The sequence below is a fragment of the Erpetoichthys calabaricus genome, chromosome 13 (assembly GCF_900747795.2).
Source record: "Erpetoichthys calabaricus chromosome 13, fErpCal1.3, whole genome shotgun sequence".
NCBI classification, from domain to species: domain Eukaryota; kingdom Metazoa; phylum Chordata; class Cladistia; order Polypteriformes; family Polypteridae; genus Erpetoichthys; species Erpetoichthys calabaricus.
The window spans coordinates 131,164,293-131,184,810 of record NC_041406.2 but is presented as its reverse complement, the minus strand read 5'-3'; the positions used below and the strand labels follow the sequence as shown (position 1 = coordinate 131,184,810).

Genomic DNA, 20,518 nt, shown 5'->3' with positions numbered 1-20,518 from the left:
TAAAACGAGATTGAAATCCTGCTGACAACATTGGGGTCACACCAACCAAGCTCTGCTCCTTCCCAGTCTCTCCAGCTCACCTAAGGTATATTCAGAGGGAGAGACTTCAGCCACCGCGGTCCTCATTCTACTGACCCCAGTCATGGCTGCCTCTACCAGCATCTACCTGACCTCCTGGAGTCAGTTGTCCTCCCATCTTCCTTCTCGCACTCGGTTGTCCCTCAGATTCTTATGGCGGACTTTTCCCCGATCTACCCACTCTATTAACTCAATGTGCACAATCCTGTCCCACGAGCGTCAATCACTCGCTCCCTCTGGGACCGCTGTCCATGCTGACCTCTCTCTTTCACAGCAGGCTGGCTCATCCACTCTTTCCCCAATGCTGTGCTCTCACTCTCTGCCTCTTCCTTTCTTTTTACCGTCCTCCCTCCCCTTCCACCTTGTGCTTCTCCTATATATTATGGGGACATGGCTCAGGTGTGGCGATTGGCAGCTCCCAGCTTCAATTACGGATGCGGACGATTCCTCACCTGTGCACATAAGCAAGGAAACGCCTGCCTCATGCAGCATCCAGGAACCGCTCCAGCCACACTACTCGGCCCCCTGTTTAAGCCGCGAGTACGGTGATTATCTATTTAAAAACTGGGCTTTTTAATTTGAGATGTGGACCCGTTATACCACATTCCTCCCCCCTTAAGCCCCAGTTTCACAGGAAGGCTCCATCCCATGACTAACCCTGTGCAATTGGCGGCCCACGTCCACAGCTTGGCCACACTACAACTGCACTACAACCAATACATAATAAAAGCACTACAACAATCCCACACTAAAACCAACCCAAGCCCCCTTTGTAAAAACAGGACGTTAAAAGAATAAGAACTTTAAAATGACAATAAAAGTTAATTTTAATAAATGTCCATTAAAAAGCTCAATTCTTTAAAAATGTCCTCCTCCGGCTTGGGTCCATGGGTTCTTTGAGAAAGTCTGGCACATATCCCAATTGATGCTCTTGGCTCCTGCTCTTCGGTCCCCACTGCCAGATCATCTGGTTACATTACCGACGGTGTCAGCTCAAGAGCTCCCAAACTGGAGACAGGAGACAGGAGCCTGTAGCAGAACCCGCATCCTCACAGGGAGATACCATATATCCACAAGAATCCAAGGTATACATTAGAGTGAATAAAGCTAAACTAGTAAACGAAGATGTGTGTTAAAACTTCTATTAGGCCATGAGTACAAAGCAAAAGCCAAATGTCATTAACACAGGAAACTAGAGACTACAAGGAATACAATAAATTATTGAGTGACTAAGAACCAAGAGGAAGCAAAAAAATGTAATTAAACTGCATCAGGTGCCTCGTGAGTACTAGGCATTGGCTCGCAATGGGCCCCAAAACAATCAACACATATAAAGTATAAATCAGATGACACGGCAATGGGCACATTTGAAATCATAATGTGATCTCTCAAAGCAGTGTGCAAATGTCACGCAAGCCTGCTAGAGGAACAAACTATCTAACATCTTGTTACAATTGGCCCAAGGAGTGGTCAGCTTGAAGTACAGAAAATTATTTTGTGTTAAAAAAAATCATATAAATGTGCACAAGGACAAAAAATGGAGATATGTCTGAGAACAAAAGTGCATAGTGACAAATGTTTACAGTGACAAATCTGCTCAGCTAGCAAGTTGCTCTTATCACTTCAGAAAGTCATGGTGGAGAAAAGTGAAGGAATTTAATTTAATGGACACTTTCAAAAATGAAACCTGTTACAAAAATTTGCCTGGTGAGGAAATTTGATGCGTCCAAAAGAACATAAATGTATGTCCAACTTCATCACCATCTGTAATAGTTGCTACCAACGTATGAACTGGTGCTACTTTTGGACTTTTACAAGTGATTGCACCTAATATGATATATATAAAATATGATTGCAATATAATAATGTGAATTTCCCCTTGGGATTAATAAAGTATCTATCTATCTATCTATCTATCTATCTATCTATCTATCTATCTATCTATCTAATACAGAGCTATAAACTGTACAGTCTGACCACTGTTTTATTTATGTGGTTTTGTATTTCATTTGTGTCTCTTTTTGTGTTATATTTTCTTTTGCTGCATTTTTATATAAAATTTATATATCTTTTTCTTAAACCTTTGAGTGGTAAAATTACAATTCATGAGAGACTAGTATTTCATAATTGAAATTATATTTATTCAGAATTTATTACCAAAAGGGAGTTTACAATCTCTGCATTTTCTTCTCCAGATATTTGTTGCTGTGCTTTTGTCTGCATGTATTTGTCGGCACACTTTTGTTGTGCAACCCCTAGAAGGAGTTCAAACAAACAGTCTCTTAAAGACGCAGTCCATTTCTACGGTGGCCCCGAAGGGCAAGTGACAAAAAATGTAAAGGTGTGACGCACACAATTAAAGAAGGTGACATGCACATTCAAATGAAGTGACACACAGAATTAAATGCGGTGCTGCACAATTAAAAAAGGTGATGCGCGCAGTTGCACAAGATGATGCGCACATTCAAACAAGGTGACGTGCAAAATTAAATGTGGTGCCGCGTAGGATTAGAGATGAAGCGCTCACAATCAGAGGGGTGATGACAAGTAAAAATATACAGAAAGGGTAGGTACCTTGGCAAAACAAAAGGAAAACACTGATTGATGGCACTCGGGTCGGTCCGTGTTCTTTTTGGTATTTGAAATTTCATTTCAGAAGCAAAAACGAAAATGAAAGGAATTTTCAGATTTTGATTTTTGATTAAAGAATAAAATGAGGGAAAATAAGGTATTTTTTAATTCTATGGTAACAAATAGCAGCCATAAACTTAAAATTACACATACTTTTCTGGATTTATTTGTGATTCAAATAATTAAAGTGTAATAGCTCAAAAACAACAAAACAGACGCATTTTTGATATCTGAAACCGAAAGTACTGTACTACTTCTTCTGCACGATTTTTGATGACACGCACAAACAGTCCTCCTCACAACACATCGATCGACAGCCTTGAAGTTACACTGGCATCAGCAGAGGATGGACCATTAGGGTATTTTTCGGAACAGTAAAAGAGTGACACTCCGGGACAAGGACATTACTGCAGAAAAACTGAGTTGCAGTTTTTTGAAGTGCTTTGCAAGCTTTGCAAACTTTGCTTCATTGATGTAGCAGTTCTTTTATGAACGTTATTGTTGTTACTTACTGCAAAATAAATAAAGGGCATTTTCTCGTTCTCGTTTCTTGCATTTTTCTTTTCAGATGTGCGAAAGAACAAAAGGAAAAAGTAATTGTTTTGCGTTTTTCATTTTTCACTTTTAATTTGAAAATCAAACAAGTGTCTGTTTTTCTTTTTAAAATGACATTTTCTGAACCGAAATTTCAAAAACCAAAAAGTACACGGACCTCGCACATATAAATCATGAACGTGAGGGTTGATGGTTTTGTCTCTTTTGCTGCTATGCCTTTCCAATGACACAGCACCCAATCGAAAGTAAAATCACCACGGAGCACCATGTTAGATTACAAATAAATTCCTTTAGTGATTGTTATTACAATAAAATGGTATGTAGAATCTTAAACTGAAACAAACTATCAAGCACCACACCTCAGGCAAAGAAAAAAAGAACGGGGAGTACCCCAGTTTAGTTTGGGATCGGATTTTTTTGGCATTGGAAAAAAGAATGGATGTCCGCCTGTTAATGTACACCATCATGTACATACATCGAGAACTGTGATCACCAGCAATTTAATTGAAAAAAATGCTATATTAACTTTCCCTCACTCACCACACCAGTTAACCATAAACTTCCCCTGTGGACTGACAGGCAAACCTTTCCACCAATCAGTGTTTTCCTTTTGTTTTGCCGAGGTATCTACCCTTTCTGTATACTTTTACTTGTTGTCATCTGATTGTGAGCGTGTCATTTCTAATTTTGCGCGGCTCCACCTTTAATTGTGCACTTCACCTTTTTTAATTGTGTGGCACCACATCTAATTCTGTGCTTCACCTCGTTTGAATGTGCGCATCACCTTGTTTAATTGTGGATGTCACACCTTTAAATTTTTTACCACTTGCCCTTTGGGGCCACCGTACATTTCAACTGTGCAGCCATTTCAATTCTAGCTGCCCACTATTTCATACAAGAGGGAAACTGCAGCACAGGGTCATCAAAGATGGAGCCACAATGCAGTATGTAATGGCAGTAGCGGTGGGCTCTGAATAAGTATTGGTTGACAGTGTGTAATGGCAGCTCAGGCATGGGATTCGGAAATCAGGCAACACAATCAATGGAAATGTCTATGTTTTTATAAAAATACAAAATACGGACAACAAAATATCAAAATAAAAAAATCTAAACCATCATTTTTTTGAACAAACTTTATAGGATGCAGATCATAAAATGGTAAAATATAAACTTGAATGCATCTGACAAGGAGCACCTAAAATTAAAACACTCAAAAGAGTGCTTGCATGACTGTGCTTCAGAAATCTTTCTGGCAGGGTGCAGCTCCAGGGTCTATTCGGAAATGTGCTGCTGCCTTCTCGGAACGAGCCACATTAACCATTCAGTTGAAAAGTGAGTGATTGCCGTCAACACATATAAGACTTGGCTTAACATGCTAGAACAGAAGGCCTACATGTTTTATTTATGCAAGCAGACTGATGTATGTAATTCGGTCTATTGGAATGCATCACAACATTCTCATTTTCTTCCATTATAGTTCAGAAATGGAAACATCCACTGCTGTGGAGATCTTACACTTGTTAGCACTCTGGGAAGGTGGTGGGGCCTGACAGTGTTTCCATATACTTAATTAGCTTCTTCTATTACAGATTGTCAAGGAGTCAAGGCCAGATTAAGACACCCCCAGGGTGTCCAGGTTTAAAAGAGCTCCCACCTCATTACAGCCACTAGGGACTATCACATACTCTGCCATTATGAACATCACATCTGTCAGTAATACATCAGGCACAGGGATTGAAGTAGAACAAGTCCAAAACTTTATACAGTGGAACCTCGGTTCACGAACGTCTTGGTACACGTACAACTCGGTTTATGACCAAAAAGTTCGTCAAACTTTTGCCTCGGTTCACGACCACACACTCGGTATACGAACAAGCCAGTTTCCCTTTCGGTTTGTGCGCGCCGATGATTTCCGCACGTGTTGCATTGTTCTCGGTCAGACGTGTGTGCTTGCACGTGCTTGCGTGCTTGCGTGCTTTTGCTGTGAACTCTTTGTGCTCTATTTCATTTCCCTTCCGGTTCGTACGCACCGATTACTGTATTTAAGCACGTGTTCAGCCTCTCCCTGTTTATTGTTCTCAGTCAAACGTGTGCTTTCGCTGTGAACTCTTTGTGCTCTGCAGTATTTCGTGTGCTTTTGCAGTTAACCATGGCTTCTAAGCAAGTGAAGAGTGGTGAGAAGAAAGTTTTGCAGAAAATTGAAATCGAAGTAAACAAAGAAATTGTTGAAAAGTATGAGCGTGGCATTCGTGTTACTGATCTTGCCGCCGAGTACAAGAAGTCAAAATCTACGACTTCGACTATTCTAAAGCAGAAAGAATCTATTAAAGCAGCTGATGTTGCAAAAGGAGTTACAGTGTTAACCAGGCAGAGGCCTCAAGTGCTGGAAGAGGTGGAAAAACTGTTTACCAGTTTACTCGTTTACCAATTTGAGACACTCAAGCAGCACAATGTAAACAAAGCCAGACTGCCAGTGATGTGGAGGGCAAACAGGAAGGGTTGGGTCACAAGGACTTTGTTTTTGGAATGGCTGCACAAGGCTTTCGCTCCCACCAGCTAAACCGCTAAAAACACCAGAAACCCAAGAAATCACAAGAGAGAAAACACCTGAAGGAAAACATCCCTCCATCGCGGAGCCAGACTCTCCCTCAAAACTGTAACCTCCTCTCCACCCAGTTCCTCCTCACTTCATGCCAGACCTCGACTCATGCAAGGTTAGTTTTCTTGGTGGTCTATGGTTAGTTTTTGTATTACAGATTTTTCAAATGTTCATTTTTTGGTTTGTAGCGTGAATTGTTGCAGTGTTACTTTTCTCTTTTTTCAAATGTTAATTTTTTTTCCCTGTGCTTAAAACTCATTTAAAAAAAGTGTTTACAGCGAGTGGTTTGTAGCGTGATTTGTTGCAATGTTACTTTTCTTGGTGGTTTATTAAATTACAGATTTTTCAAATGTTCCTTTTTTCCCCCTGTGCTTAAAACTCGTTAAAAAAAGTGTTTATACAGCGATCAGGCGCAAACTCCTGCAATGTTATTTTCTTGGTTGCTTGTGGTTGGTTTTTAAATAAAGTTCGGATTTGTTCAAATGTTCATTTTTTTCCCCTTGAGCTTAGTGTTTATACAGTGATTGGGTCATAAGGCTATAGCGCAAACTCTTGCAATGTTATTTTCTTGGTTGGTTTTTAAATAAAGTTCAGATTTGTTCAAATGTTCATTTTTTTCCCCCTGAGCTTAGTGTTTATACAGCGATCGGGTCATAGGGCTGTAGCGCGAACTCTTGCAATGTTAGTTTTCTCTGTTGTTCAAGGTTTTCTCAGTGTTATTCAATGTTTTTACATTTAGTTTGCTATTACGATGTGCATTCTATGGTGTGATTAACTATATTTGTGCTTAAAAATCTTTAAAAAAAAAATATTTACATACAGTTCGTACGGTCTGGAACGGATTAATTGTATTTACATACAATCCTATGGAGGAAATTGCTTCGGTTCACGACCAAATCGGTTTACAACCAGAGTTTTGGAACGAATTATGATCGTGAACCAAGGTTCCATTGTATTGGGTTAACTTCACCTTCCTTTTTTGTTCATTAGTGTATTGCAATGATTGCTATAAACTAATTAATGAGTGCCATAACACATCAGAGGGAAGTCAACTTCCATTAGGGCAGCTATCAAACATCAGCTAAATATTTTTAAAAGGCCTCTGGCACTTTGTGGTAAAGAAGTAATATGTAACTGAACAGTTTGGGTTTTTGCATATTCATATACACTATCCTTCGTTCAAAGTTTGGTGTAATTCGGCGCATCTTATCTCCTGCTTGCCTGTGTCAGTGTTAAGATTCAGACCACAAATTGCTAGAAGTGGCAAGTTAGTAAAGTTAGTTGTAAAGTTAGTCGCATTCGTCTCATTCATATTTACAGCTTGTTCAAATCATCATTTTGGTTTATTTTTTGAAAAAGTTACCAATTCCCAGTATAGTTTTCAGCAAATCAATATATTTTTAATTTTTTTTTAAATTTTTCTTTTTGCTACACCACTGGTCTGTCATTTTGAATTGCCATTTATTTTGAGGTTTTCTTAATTTGTGGCATTTTAACACATCAAATGCAAAATCATAAAAATGCGATCACTGATACACCTGCTTTGATCATGTCTCAGGCATATCAATCAACCAGGAATCATACTTTTCTTTTAAAAACTTTTAACTCTAGTCTGAGTGGATATGCTTATAATTGTAAAAATCAAAGTGGGGTATGATTTTTTTTCTGGATAGCTGATTGCTAGCATTTTTTTTCTTACATAAGACCCCATTCTGATCAGGGTGCTTCCAAGTTACCCTGATGGTGGGTCTAGCCATGCAGGGAGTTGGAACCTGTTCTGATAGTACTGGGTTTCAGATATTAACCAGGCCTTGATGGGATTCTGGAACATCACAGGGAATAGTAATGAAGTATCTATCAATCTATTAACATTTTATAAACATGCTTAATTCAAAAGTAAGGACTGGGAGAGGCTGGAACCTGTACTGGGGCCATGTTAGGAACCAACCAGAAATGGAATTGCAGTCTGTCCAAGTGAATCAATGACAAAAATCAACAAAGATTAATAATTGGCATTTAAATTCTTCATCCTGAAGAAGCCTGGATATTGCAAGTCAAATACTTGTACTAGGGCTTTTACTGCATGAAAATATGTTATGTATCACGAGCATGGGAAGGCAATCTAAAAATAAAATGTATTATTATTTTGTGTCTTGGCTATTTACAGGTCATCTTTAAACAGATATGAAGAGAAGAGAAGAGAAGAAAAGAGACATTTTTAGGTAGAATTCACACATGCCCACAGTTAGGGAATGCACAATATTTGTATGAGCCACACTGAGGCCTTTAGCCTATAAATCAATCCAATTTCGGATCAGAGTGGCCAATGACTTTGTCTTTGACATTTTTGTTTTCTTGTTCAACTTCATAAATAACAAATGTGTTCAAAAATATATTTTGCAACAAGTTGCTCAGCTAGCAAAAGGGGGTCGGAAGAAGCAACATGATGCCATCAGACTAGAGACGGGCCCAGCTAAGGTCACAAAAGGAAACAAAAGTCCACTCCTTAAAGGGCTCTGCCATTTCCTCAAGTGGCAGTGATGCAGATGGAGACCATGACAGCACTCTAAATCTTCCTGTTGCCTCTGGCTACTGGTGGTTAACTTGCATTTTGTGACTAATCCTGTTCAAAATGCCATAAATAATAATAATTTACCTTAAGTTCCTCGGCTTCAATGTACCCACTATGATCAGCATCATATCTCCTCCAGGTCTGAGGGAAAAAAAAAACAACATTAAGTCAAAATGTATTTATTTTGACATGTTCGGGTGGTTGTCATGTATGTAATGAGACCTTCAGAACTGGGGCCTCTTTATCCCTAAAGATAATTTGAAGACTTGTTAAGTGAAGTTACCAAGGAGACTAGAGCCATGAAACTGACATGCTGCTCATCTAAATGCTCCCTTTGCCTGAACATTTATTTCTATTCTCGGAAATTTCCTGATAGTATCATGAGGTGAGGAGTCTAGTGTGAATTGCTCTGATACATTTTAATATGACAAATTGCCTTTTTGATTCTATCCTATTTTTAATGACTCACAACAAATGTGTTCAAAGAAATGGTTATTTCACTTTTCAGTATTTTAATGCTTCTTTGTGTGTCCAGTGCAGCAACAAATACTCTGTTTCTTGTCAAGTATACATGCATGCCATCACCCACAGTGGTTAGATGTTGACTTGTTGCAAAGCACAGTAAGAAAGAAATCCCTCCAAAGGATGAGGGCTTGTTCCAGATGGGGTTTCCATTTCAAGAGTCCACTAAATAGTCTTGTCTGAGCTGTTTAAAAAAAAAACTGAGCTATGTAGTCAAAGCAGGAGATGTGGACACCCTTGGGGTTTAATGGTGTGTGATCAGGTACAGTCTGATCTCCCTGCCTTAAAACTGGTTATTAACCAGACAAAATGTTAAGTAAAGCTTACGTAGGAGGCTATGGCAGCCATTATTTTTATACACTTTAGTCACTTGGCATACCTGCATGAATTCTGTACAAGATTTCAACTGCTGTCGGAAGAATAACAGGAAGTTTTCTTCAGTGGGCAAAATTTGAACAAGCTGTAAAATAAGAAGAACATAAATCAGTGACATATAAATGAAAATATTAGTGCATGTTTTCATAAACATTCCAGCAATAATCAATAATTTGGCTTTGATTCTGAATTGCCTTAGTATTTTAGGAGCACTACGATGGCACAATAGTTAGCACTGCTGGCATTTGAATGTGGTGTGCTGGATTTAAATCCTATACCCAGTTACTGTCTATAATATAGCTTCCTTAAAGAAGCCAAATTTCCCTGGTGGACAAATAAAGTTCTATCTAGCTATCTGTCTATCTATCCATCCATTGGGTTTTCATATAAATAGCCATACTGTATATAAGGTGCAGTGCTACTCTATAATAAAATAATTTGAGAAGCCATCAATACTGCAGTTGGGTCAAAGAGCAGAGACATCATAAAAATGTATCTGAGAGATAATAACACTAGTGTCTCTTTAAGACTTAATTTAAAGTAGAATCACATTGCTTTTCTTTTCTGCCCAAGATTTTTTGGATTATATATGGTAAAAAAAATAGAGTACATAAGAATAAACTGTTTTCGTTAATGCAGGTGTCAGTGCACAGAACTGACTGCACCTGCATGTAACAAGCAATCAGCTTGCCTCCCCACTTAAAATTCCACGGCCGCAGTGTTTCACAGCAGAAGGCTTGAGCACACACAATCCAAAGCAGCACTGATTCTATATCTAAAATACTGCACTGCCATGGACACCTAGCTCCAGATGCCTTGTGTTATGTGTATACTTCAATTCTCATTAATGGACAATCAGTATGGCACATGCCAATGGCTTTGCCTCCAGAAAACAGTGATAGCTTAAAATGAAATATTAACAGCTTGCACATACATATAAATAAACAATTTCTTGGCACACCAAAACTTGTTTGTGCAATGGCTGCACAGAGCAGCATCAGTTTTAAATAGGATGGAATCAGAAGATGGAACATGATAGTAATAATAAGTCTGGGTCAAAGCCGAGAGGACACGATACAAATAAACAATCGTCAGGATGTGAGGCAAAATCCTAGGTGGATAGACGTAGCAAGAGAGTCAGCAACTAAGAATATTTCAATTAGCTTAAGCCGAAATGCAAGACATAAATAAAAGTCAAACAACAGAAAGCAATTTGTAGTCAATAAATTCCTTGGCCTCTAAAACCATTTTTTAGAAAAAAGCTATAAATATTAATTAAATAAAAAGAAAAAAACAATGTCCAACCCATGACAATTTGTATATATTTTCAGTTAAAATTTTAGCCTTCATTTTCAATTAAAAAAAATGTATTTATTGATAAATATAAGACAATTGCAGTTCAGATAAGTAAAAGAATCTGTTTCCTTCTGCTGGGCAAATAAAATAACAAATATAGAAACTAATATGTTTCTATGTACATAGCTTAAAATTTACAAGCTTATTTATATTTAATGGCATATGTACCTAAATGGTAAATAGTGTGTCAGCTTATCACAGAACAATTAGCATCAGCAATCTGCACAGATTTGTTACACTTTTTGTGAGCAGCCTCCTCACACAAAACTGTGGCACTTTATACTGTTGTTTGGTTCTGGAACTACATCTGCACTGTCTTGCTTGCTACAACCTTGACCATCTCAGTTTGTTGCCTTTAAAATAAGAGAGTGCTAGCTCATTTTGGTCAGTGTACTAAATGGGCTTGTCTTTTTTGCATATAGCTTATTTGCCAGGGAAAGTAATGTAAAAATATTGTCTACAGTGACATTTATCCCTTTGCCTGTAAAAGGCTCATTAACACTAGAATTACCAGAGCCTATGAAAAAACACGTAGATCCGTCCCACCTTAAATCACTTCACACCTCTCCATCAACATCTTTTGTCCTGTAAATGTGTAGATAAGCAGCAAGACTCAAATCAAATGTATGTTTTTATTCTGAGATAGTAAGAATAAGAGCAGCTCACTTCTCAAAACGGAGTCGTCCAGGGTTGAACCCGTGAAGTTTGAATTACCAATCAACAGTTGTTACTACTGCGCCACCAAAGCAGTCGTATCAAAGGGGTGAGAATGTTGCACCCTAACGCGGGTTCTTTTTCTGCAGTTATATTCTTGAATAGAAGCACACTTGTTCTGTTATATTTGTACCTTTTGTGAAAGTGTTTATTTGGTATTTGGAATTCAGGCTTCACACATTAAACACATCATGTCTACATTTTGTCAATTATTACTAAAACATGAAAAACGTGTTTAATGGTGTGTTTATATAGATTGTTGTACACACGGAACACACATGAAATGCATGTGTTCCAAATAACCATATAGTATTTATAAAATGTGTCATTTTGCTTGACTTCTCACACTATACAACTCTAAGCAACTGAAACGCTGGTAAACAGACTTGAGCTGAGAAAACTGTGCAGCGGTGGGGGGATGTGATAGTAGGTTGCTTGTTGCTTATCTTTACATTTACAGGACAAAAGACGCTGATGGAGAGAGAGGTGAGAAGTAATTTAAGGTGGGACGGATCTGTGAGTTTTTTCGTAGGCTTTGGTAATTCTAGTGTTAAGTTGCAGCACCACAGTCAAAGATAGTGCCCCCTCATGACTCCAATGTTAAGTGCTCAATTATGATCTTTCTCTAAATAGGGAATAGTGTTTAGCATACATTTGTGATTTACATCAGTGGCTATCCAAAACATAATGGCTGTCTTGTTGGGTTTCATTTCATTGACATATACTTAGAGAAAGGGCTTCCACATTTCATTAAGAATAGCTGTTAATCAACAGTTAGGCCTTGCCCTAACTTAAAACAAAGTTGGCAGTTCTGCACAAAAGTGTGTCAAATATATGATACAGGGGCAAAACTGTCAGTTTGCTGTAAGATTTCATTTATGAAAAAAAAACATTTGATTTGAATACACATGTACCATCAGACAATTGTGACTTATATGTGTTTATTTAAGTTTCCTAAATGTTTTATATATAGTCAAGGTCCATGTTGCACTGGCTCTCCTGGCCTTAGCTGCAGTGCAGTTTCAGGTGTGTGTAAGCACCTCCCGGTGCTGTGCTCTTCACTCTGTGTCATCTTCTACATAACCCACGTGGAAACTGATCCTTTGTTGAATCACATACAAACAGAATAGTTTAACTATAGATGCTTACAGAAATCATGTTTCTTGTTTTCCTTAAACAGCAGCTCAAATATGGTTAATTTCCAAATTGCATAATCCATTCAGCACAGTACAATCTTGGATGTGCATCAGCAATTTCATGTCACACTAGCAAAGAAAACTGACTATTTATTCTCTCATTTATATACAATGTCGGGGCTGCCGTCTCTGTGAAATGGGCCACTTTCCAGCATTGTGCTCTTTGCCCATTATTTGCTCTATCCACTTTGTGATATCTTCCCTATTCCCCACTTGCAAAATGATGCTGGCAATGTACTTCATTCTCCTAGTTATGTTAAAAACATTGGGATGCCATTTCAGGTGAGATTATATACATTTTTCACCTAACTGGAATAACTGGAGTGCTGACAGTTTTCCAGATTTGTCTATGATTTTTTTTAATCACACATAGTGAATGAAACAAGGTGAGTGTTATTATAAGCATGAATTACCTTGGTAAATATTGTATATTTGTCTGGAGGTGAAACAGCAATTCACACTTAGGCAGTAACATTCAACAACATCAATAACATCGCTAGGAGAGAATTTTTCAAAGTAAAAAAGAAAATACAAATGCGGTCCAGTGAGAGCTGGAGGAGAAAAGCACATGTAATTTATTATAAAAACAACAAAGGAAATATCATCAATCTGTTAATAGAATTTTAGAGTAATAACAACTTTGGCAGTGCAGCGATTTAGAAAAAGTCAGTAAGGAAAGGAGCATGACATGCACACAGATAAAGTAATTAAAAATGTAAGCAAAGTATGGAGAAGTCATCTACAGCAGCTTTATTTCTGAGTTACCTAATTACCATTCATGTTAAAAAAATTGATATGTCTCTATTTTTATTCTGAATGAAATGTGGTATATTTTACTGGTTTTCATTATAATCCGATGTTCAGAGGAACATAATCACAATTAAAGGGTAATCCCATCATGACTTTGACATTTCTGGTCCCTGCAGGGCAAATATTTACGTCACGATGGCATTACTTTGCATTCAGCTTACAACCTCCTCATTGTTACTCTGTATCCTGACTCAAATAAAGAAGGTCCTGCAACATCATGGCCAAATTTTGCTTTTATGTAGAGTACTGTAGCAGTGAGCACTTAAAACCAAGTCTTTTTTGGTGTGGATTATTTCTGCTGAGTTATACCATTAGCCTTCAAGCTGAATTTATAATGTAAAACACTTATGAACTTGACTAAATGGGGACAGACATATATCGACATTTGTGCATATGTTATATAACAGTTCCATTGAAGTTAAACATTCTTAATATTTATGAAGGCCCCGTAAGAAGGACCACAGATAAGACATGAGTCCAAGAAAGGATCGGTCGGCTGTAAATGAACCTGTTACAGTGAACCCTCGTTTATCACGGTTAATCCGTTCCAGACTCTACCGCGATAAATGAATTTTCGCGAAGTAGGATTCTTTATTTATAAATCGAATATTTCGCAGTTAGAGTATAGAAAACCTGTTTACGACCTTCTAAATACGTTTTTTAACACTATTAGAGCCCTCTAGACATGAAATAACACCCTTTAGTCACCATTACACTCGTATTACCCAATATATTAAGACAAAATTAGAGACAATAAGACATATTAGACGTTACAAATATCATATTATTATTATTGTACTGTACATTAAATTACACACACACAGTTCTTACACACAACCACTAACCTATGAAGACACAAGCTCAGTAGGAGAGTCTTCAGGTTGTAAGCTGGAGCACTGATCGCACCCTCAGAGGACACAGACGCCCCTGGGAAAACCCCTGAAACAGCTGACAGTCTACCTTCACATTGTTCCTTAACCTTCTTACTTGCGCTGTAACGCACGATAAACCTCTCACGCGGTACTCCGCTTACTTAAAAGTATTGTGCAGCGCCTCTCAGCTTTGGAATTGGTTGTTTTGTTTTTCTCTCTCTCTCTCTCAGACATTTTCTGCTCCTGGTGGAAATGTCATCTCTGACTTGTCATGGAGCACGTTTAAACTTTTGAAAAAAGACAAATGTTTGTTTGCAGTGCTTTGAATAAAGTTCTTTATCTTCTACAACCTCCTGTGTCTCTGTGCAAATCTGTGACCCAAGCGTGACAAGGTGGTGCAGTATCTTCAGCAGGTGCGTCGTTGTCTTCTTCCGCTGAAGGAGTACTAGGAGTAGGCAGTGGGTGTCTGGGTGCGCGGCTGAAGAACATCTTGATAGGCAGTTGCTGGCGCTGTCTTTTCATATGCGTGAGGAGGCTTTTGTAGGGTATTGCCATCTTTGATCATATCCAAGAGTTTCACCTTCTCCTGGATGGTAAGCATCTTCCTCCGGCGCTTAGTTTCATTGTCTGAAGGCTTAGAAAAAGCAGCACGTTTAGGAGCCATCGTGGAGCTTAGATTAAAGTTCTCAGAAAGCGCACGCGTAGTGACGTAAGCGTGTATGAGAAAAAATCGCGATAGAGTGAAGCCGCGAAAGTCGAAGCATGATACAGCGAGGGATCACTGTACTCTGAAGTCAGAAGCCCACTCACCATGAACACCAAAATTACACTGAGCTTTGCCAGCCTCTTGGAGAATGTCATGTACAGTATACAGTATTAGGATTTGCAGTAATATCACACTGGACAGGACTGGCAGTAGCTTCTACCTGGAAATTCCCTTGGATCCACAGGTTATAATTATGGTTTATTGCTTATCTATTGAATTATTTTTGGGATGTTAGTATACGTTTAATTTCTTCCACACTAATATTTTTTTCATGAGGAATCAGATTTTTTTTCTTTATTTGGTACTCCATGCTATAACAATGTTCATATTTTTTAACATTACATTATTTTACGTTTACTAAGTGTCACCTAGACATCACATGACTCTACCTGCCACATCGACGATGTAGAACGGTTGCATACAAATTTACAGCTCTTGGATCTCAGAGTTTAACTTTTGGTGAATAAACCAAAGCTTTCCTTGCATTTTGTTGTAGCTTAGCTTTCAAATAAATAGAGAGATTCTTTTCGGTATGCTGACTATAGCATTGTTTTGATGACTCTTCTTTTGGCTTTCCCCTGTCTTATGGTGTGTGGTAATTTTGCTTTAACAGTATTGATGTTTGCCGCTCTGACAATGCCTTGGGCTACATTCATCTCTTGGTCCCATTTAAATTCTCACAATAACATTAGTGTGCCTGAGAGAACATAACAGGTTGGTGTTCACTTACTCTGTGGAGTGGCTGAACATCGATCATTCATGTGAGTCCAGGATAACCCTAATCTATAGTCTGCATGTCTTACATTATGCTTTTGGAAATAGGTACCTGAATTTCACAAAATTAACTTTCACTTCACTTATCCTGGTCAGTGTGGCAGTTGCAACTGGCTGAGGTGGATATACCAGGTCATCCTAATCTCAGCAACTTCTTTCAACACCTCCTAAGGAATTCACAAGCTGCTCCAAGTAAGTGTGTCCTGGGTCTACCCCTAGATCTTCAAAAAAGGGGGACATAACCCAGGTGGTATCTTAACTACTGTATGTACCCAAACAACCTCAAATAGCTTCTCTTGTTCTGAAGAAGTCATGGGTCTACTTTGTAGTCCTTCCTTAATGCCGGGGTCTTCTCTCTGTCATAGATGGGCAAGAAAAGAACTTCTGTACAGGAATGTTATTCCAAATACTTATATTCACAACCTCCATCTTTCTATTAACCTCCCATAGCTTGTGTAAAGATTAAAGTGCCCCTGAGGTTTTGTACTCAAATTCTTTTTCTTTACTAATCTCCATATTTATATTTTTACTTTTAGTAATAAAAAGGAAATGGTGTCTTCATTTTTCTTGTATGCTTCTTGTTATAGCTGTTAATTTTAAGGCATGTGATCAGTAGCTGAGCTCTTTGGTGAATAATTTGCCATTAAAAATGCATGCATCTTTTCCTTTCAAAAGTGTGTTTGAAGAATATGAGATACTTAAAAAAACGCTGACAGTCAGTGCTTGTAATACTGTGTGCCTTCCAAAATGTGATATTTCCTGGATATCTATATAAGGTGCCATTTTTACAATATCTTCAATAAATTATGTCAGGTATTCGGCGTCTCTGCTTACTCAGTAGAAGATTAACACATAAATGAACAAAATGTTACATGTTATGTATGAAATAATTATATTTACTTGAAAATTGCCAGGACTGAATAAGTTTAAAAAAGAGACCATAATGATATGCATTAAAGAATTCACATATAAATAAAAAAATAGATCTTTTTTTACAAAGTATGCAAATATAGCCATATTATACTTCTTGTTCATAATTTACAGAAGAAAGTTTTAAGCCTTGGTAAAACCAGAGTTTAGACCATAATGAGTGTGTTGTGATGTGAGATTTTACATATAACTTGATGAATATTTTGTGTGTCTTTATTTGTAATTTAGGCATAGCAATGTAATTTAGTGTTTACACACCACCACACCCCCACCCCCCCTTACGACTGAGCCTCTTTGAATTTTACGACAGGATTTGGGGGATGTGTCTTAAACCAGTTTGCCAAGTGGTTCTTTGCTAAAGTCATTTCTACCCCCGCAAATAGGCTAAGGTGTACTTTAACATATGGTTTGGGGGCAGGTTTTAAGATGTTCTATTCCCCCATTGGTCTGAGGTTTGGCTGTTTGGAATTGGCTTGTCTCAGAGGCCTTTAAGTACCATGATGTCCTATTGGCTCTAGGAGTTGGATAGAACATCTATAAATGTATGTGTTTAACCTCACAATCTCTCTCTTACCAACCAACATATGATGATGAAGTATCTCTCTCTTGCTAACCTGTGATGATGTAGAAGTATCTCTCTCTTACTAACCAACATCTGAAAGAAGCATCTCTCTGGCTAACCTGTGATGATGAAGACAACACAATGAAGAGCACAGCTCAGCAGCCATATTGAACAGACATGTGGCAGAAAGCTGAGCACCAATGATGCCTTAACTAGAGACATTTAAGTAACTACAAGTCTGTGCCGCCTGAACTACATATCACCATTTAATCAGGTTGTATGGTTGCCAATATTCAAATATACTTTGCATTTTGTTATTATTTATGAATATTATCATAGAGAAAAGCCAAGCAAAATGACACCTTTTATTGGCTAACTAGAAAGATTACAATATGCAAGCTTTCGAGGCAACTCAGGCCCCTTCTTCAGGCAAGATGTAAGACCCGGTGGAAGAAACTAGTACTATGAATATTATCAATAATACATTGTTTAAACTGTAACTTAACTTCTGCTTGTCTTTTTACTACATCTAATTGCCTGAGGTTATAGATACAGAAGGGAAGGTGGGGATAAGTTATATACAATAATACCTTATAAACAGTGGTAAGTCTAGGAGATTAGGCATTCTAAGGCTACATATTAATAATACAATAGGGGAAAGTAGAGCAATATATATTACTCTACCAAGACAAAACAGAGTGGATTATAGATTATGTGGGATGTGGTGAAATGTATGCTAACCACACATTTAATTAAATAAAAAATATTTTGTCACTGAGCACAAATGCAGACCATTTTAACATTCATATTCATGTTTTTTAAAATTCTATGAGTCTTCATACTTGGCACAATGAATGACCAGTACCCATATTTATTAAGCATCTCAAAATTACCCATAGGAATGGCACTAAGAGTCTGACTTGGATAAGCATTTGTCCTAACCCAGAATAGGACATGAGAACTAGTTATGAGTTGTCCTACACCCATTCCCAGCAAGGAGTAGAAGGCCATGTTTGATAATGAATGATGTCACAATTTTACGGCACCCTAAGCACTAACATGGCACACGTGAATGTGTTTTGTAGTTTTGTTGGAAAGCATGATGATGCGTTATAGTTTTCTGATACTAGCAGTAAGGCTTCAAACATAATAATAATAATAATAGTTATAATAATAATAATCAAAGTAGTAGAGGAAGAAGATGAAGAAAAACATAATAAGGTAGAATATTGCGCTAAGCTGCATTTAATTGTTGCTTCTTTGCATCAACATCAACAATAATACCATAACAAGCACCGAGATGGAAAGACTGAGACACATGCAGACTCTGAATGAGAGTAAAACCAGATATGTGGAACGTTTATTTAACAATAGCCGTAGAATCACTTTCTCATTGTTACAGCCACGGGAAACACCTCGCAAAGTGACAGTTACTAAAACTAGTCACGGCTATTCTTGTACAGTTTCTAAAGTCGCATTTAGTCTCCCAGTGTCTCTGATCATTTTCCAGAATTGCAAGCTGTGACTTTCTCCACAATTTCCCTTTATCTTCTGTGAGGTTCTATTTCTCCAGTGCCCTGAGAGTTTCTGACTGCCTTCTAGAACCTTCCCAGACTTGTACAGTGTAGCTCAAATGTTCCCGGGGTTCGTGGCATGAAAGCTCAGCTTATCTGTGGGACATTTCACTCTCAAGTCACCCATCCAGCCATGCCTATCATCAGGGTAATATGCTGCCTACCAAAGTACAGTTTACATCAGTGACTACCTGTATTTTTATATTGTAATATCACTTCCGTAACCCATATCTGTGTTCATCCACATTTGGGACATTGATCTTTATGTGCATGCCAGTTTACATGAATGCTGCTTGCTTTAGCATTACCTTATGTGGATTGGTGAAGTATTGTATAAATATACATATTACCTCATACACTGTAGGGACTTTCAAAGTTTGGTGGAAACTGAAGAAACAGTAGGTTTTGACATACCCAGATCATCGCTATTGCAAAGCTGTCTTTTCCCTGTGGCCAAAAAAATATCTTGTTACCACCAATTTCATTTCAACTGAGAGAACTCATGGATTCTCCATGTAGATGGAACAAATCACCTAACGTTCAAGATTTGTTACAACTATTATACCCATCTCTGTCAAATTGGTATCTTTTTACAAATTCATTGTTATCCAACATTTTCATAGTATTCTGTCTTTCCTGGAACATGACTGAATGCCATCTTCTGGCAGCTTCCAGCAAGTTAGGGCAGCTTAAGAGCTCTCTTATATCCTGGTGATGTTAGGAATAGTTTCCTAAATTAGTAAAACTGATACAATGCATTTACTTCCACTCCTAAAAGTAGGACCAAATTTGCATCACTCTGAGATTTTTGAGCCAAAATTTCAGTGCACAGTAGGCAATGTTGTTGCTTCACATGTACAGTGTCTTGGGTTTGAGTCCTGTGCCCAGTCATTGTCCATGTGGAGTTTCCATGTTATTACCACGTCTGTGTGGATTTTCTCCTTAGCACTCAAATTTTCCTTCCTCATCCCCAAAAATATGTCCAGGTTGGATTTCATTGATGATTCAGAACTGGCCTTGTGGTTATGGGCTCTGTGATAACAATGACATGCTATGCAAGGCTGTATAGGGGATTTTTTTATTATTTTTAGTTGAAGGATGCCAAGCAATAGACCTTAGCCTGTGTTTGGTCAAGCAGAACAGGAGTACAGTGTTTGAGTGTTTTTGCATTGTTTGATTCTGCAGAGTTTGATTTCCATGGGAAAAATAACCTTGAGTTTATGATAATGATTCTGTAACATTTTCTGTGTTTTGAGGAACTATAAACTGTCAAGGTGCTCAGCTCATGAAGATAAAAACAAGTAAACCAGGTGTTTCATGTGTGTGTCCATTTTAGGCAGACATGCTAATGCATTCTTTTATTGTAAAAAAGGGACACGTTTTTCAAAGAGCCCTCAGTTCAGTTACTGCATTACACTTTTTAGTTCTCTCTCAGCTGACAGAAATTTTCGAGGAGCCCCTCTCTTTCAGCTGCTTCTTTTAAAAACTAAAATTGACATTTTCATGGAGCTCTCTCTCTGTTGCTCGACCTTTTTACAAAGAGCTCAGACTGGCAAGAAATCGTCTCATTTTTTAATTAACTTTGAAACCTGGGAATTTTCCTCAGTGTCTTGCTGTGGCAAATGGGACTGC

The 20,518-nt window shown here is 38.0% G+C and overlaps 1 protein-coding gene across 1 annotated transcript in view; it reads right to left on the bottom strand.

The window, feature by feature from the left end:
- calb1 (calbindin 1) overlaps positions 1-20,518 on the bottom strand; it is a 109,204-nt gene that overhangs the window by 39,642 nt on the left and 49,044 nt on the right. Inside the window, exons 4-5 of the mRNA XM_028817775.2 lie at positions 9,337-9,417; positions 8,520-8,576 (exon numbers count right to left, since the gene is read on the bottom strand). Of these exons, the coding sequence (XP_028673608.1) occupies positions 8,520-8,576; positions 9,337-9,417 (138 nt within the window). The remainder of the gene's footprint in view (positions 1-8,519; positions 8,577-9,336; positions 9,418-20,518) is intronic.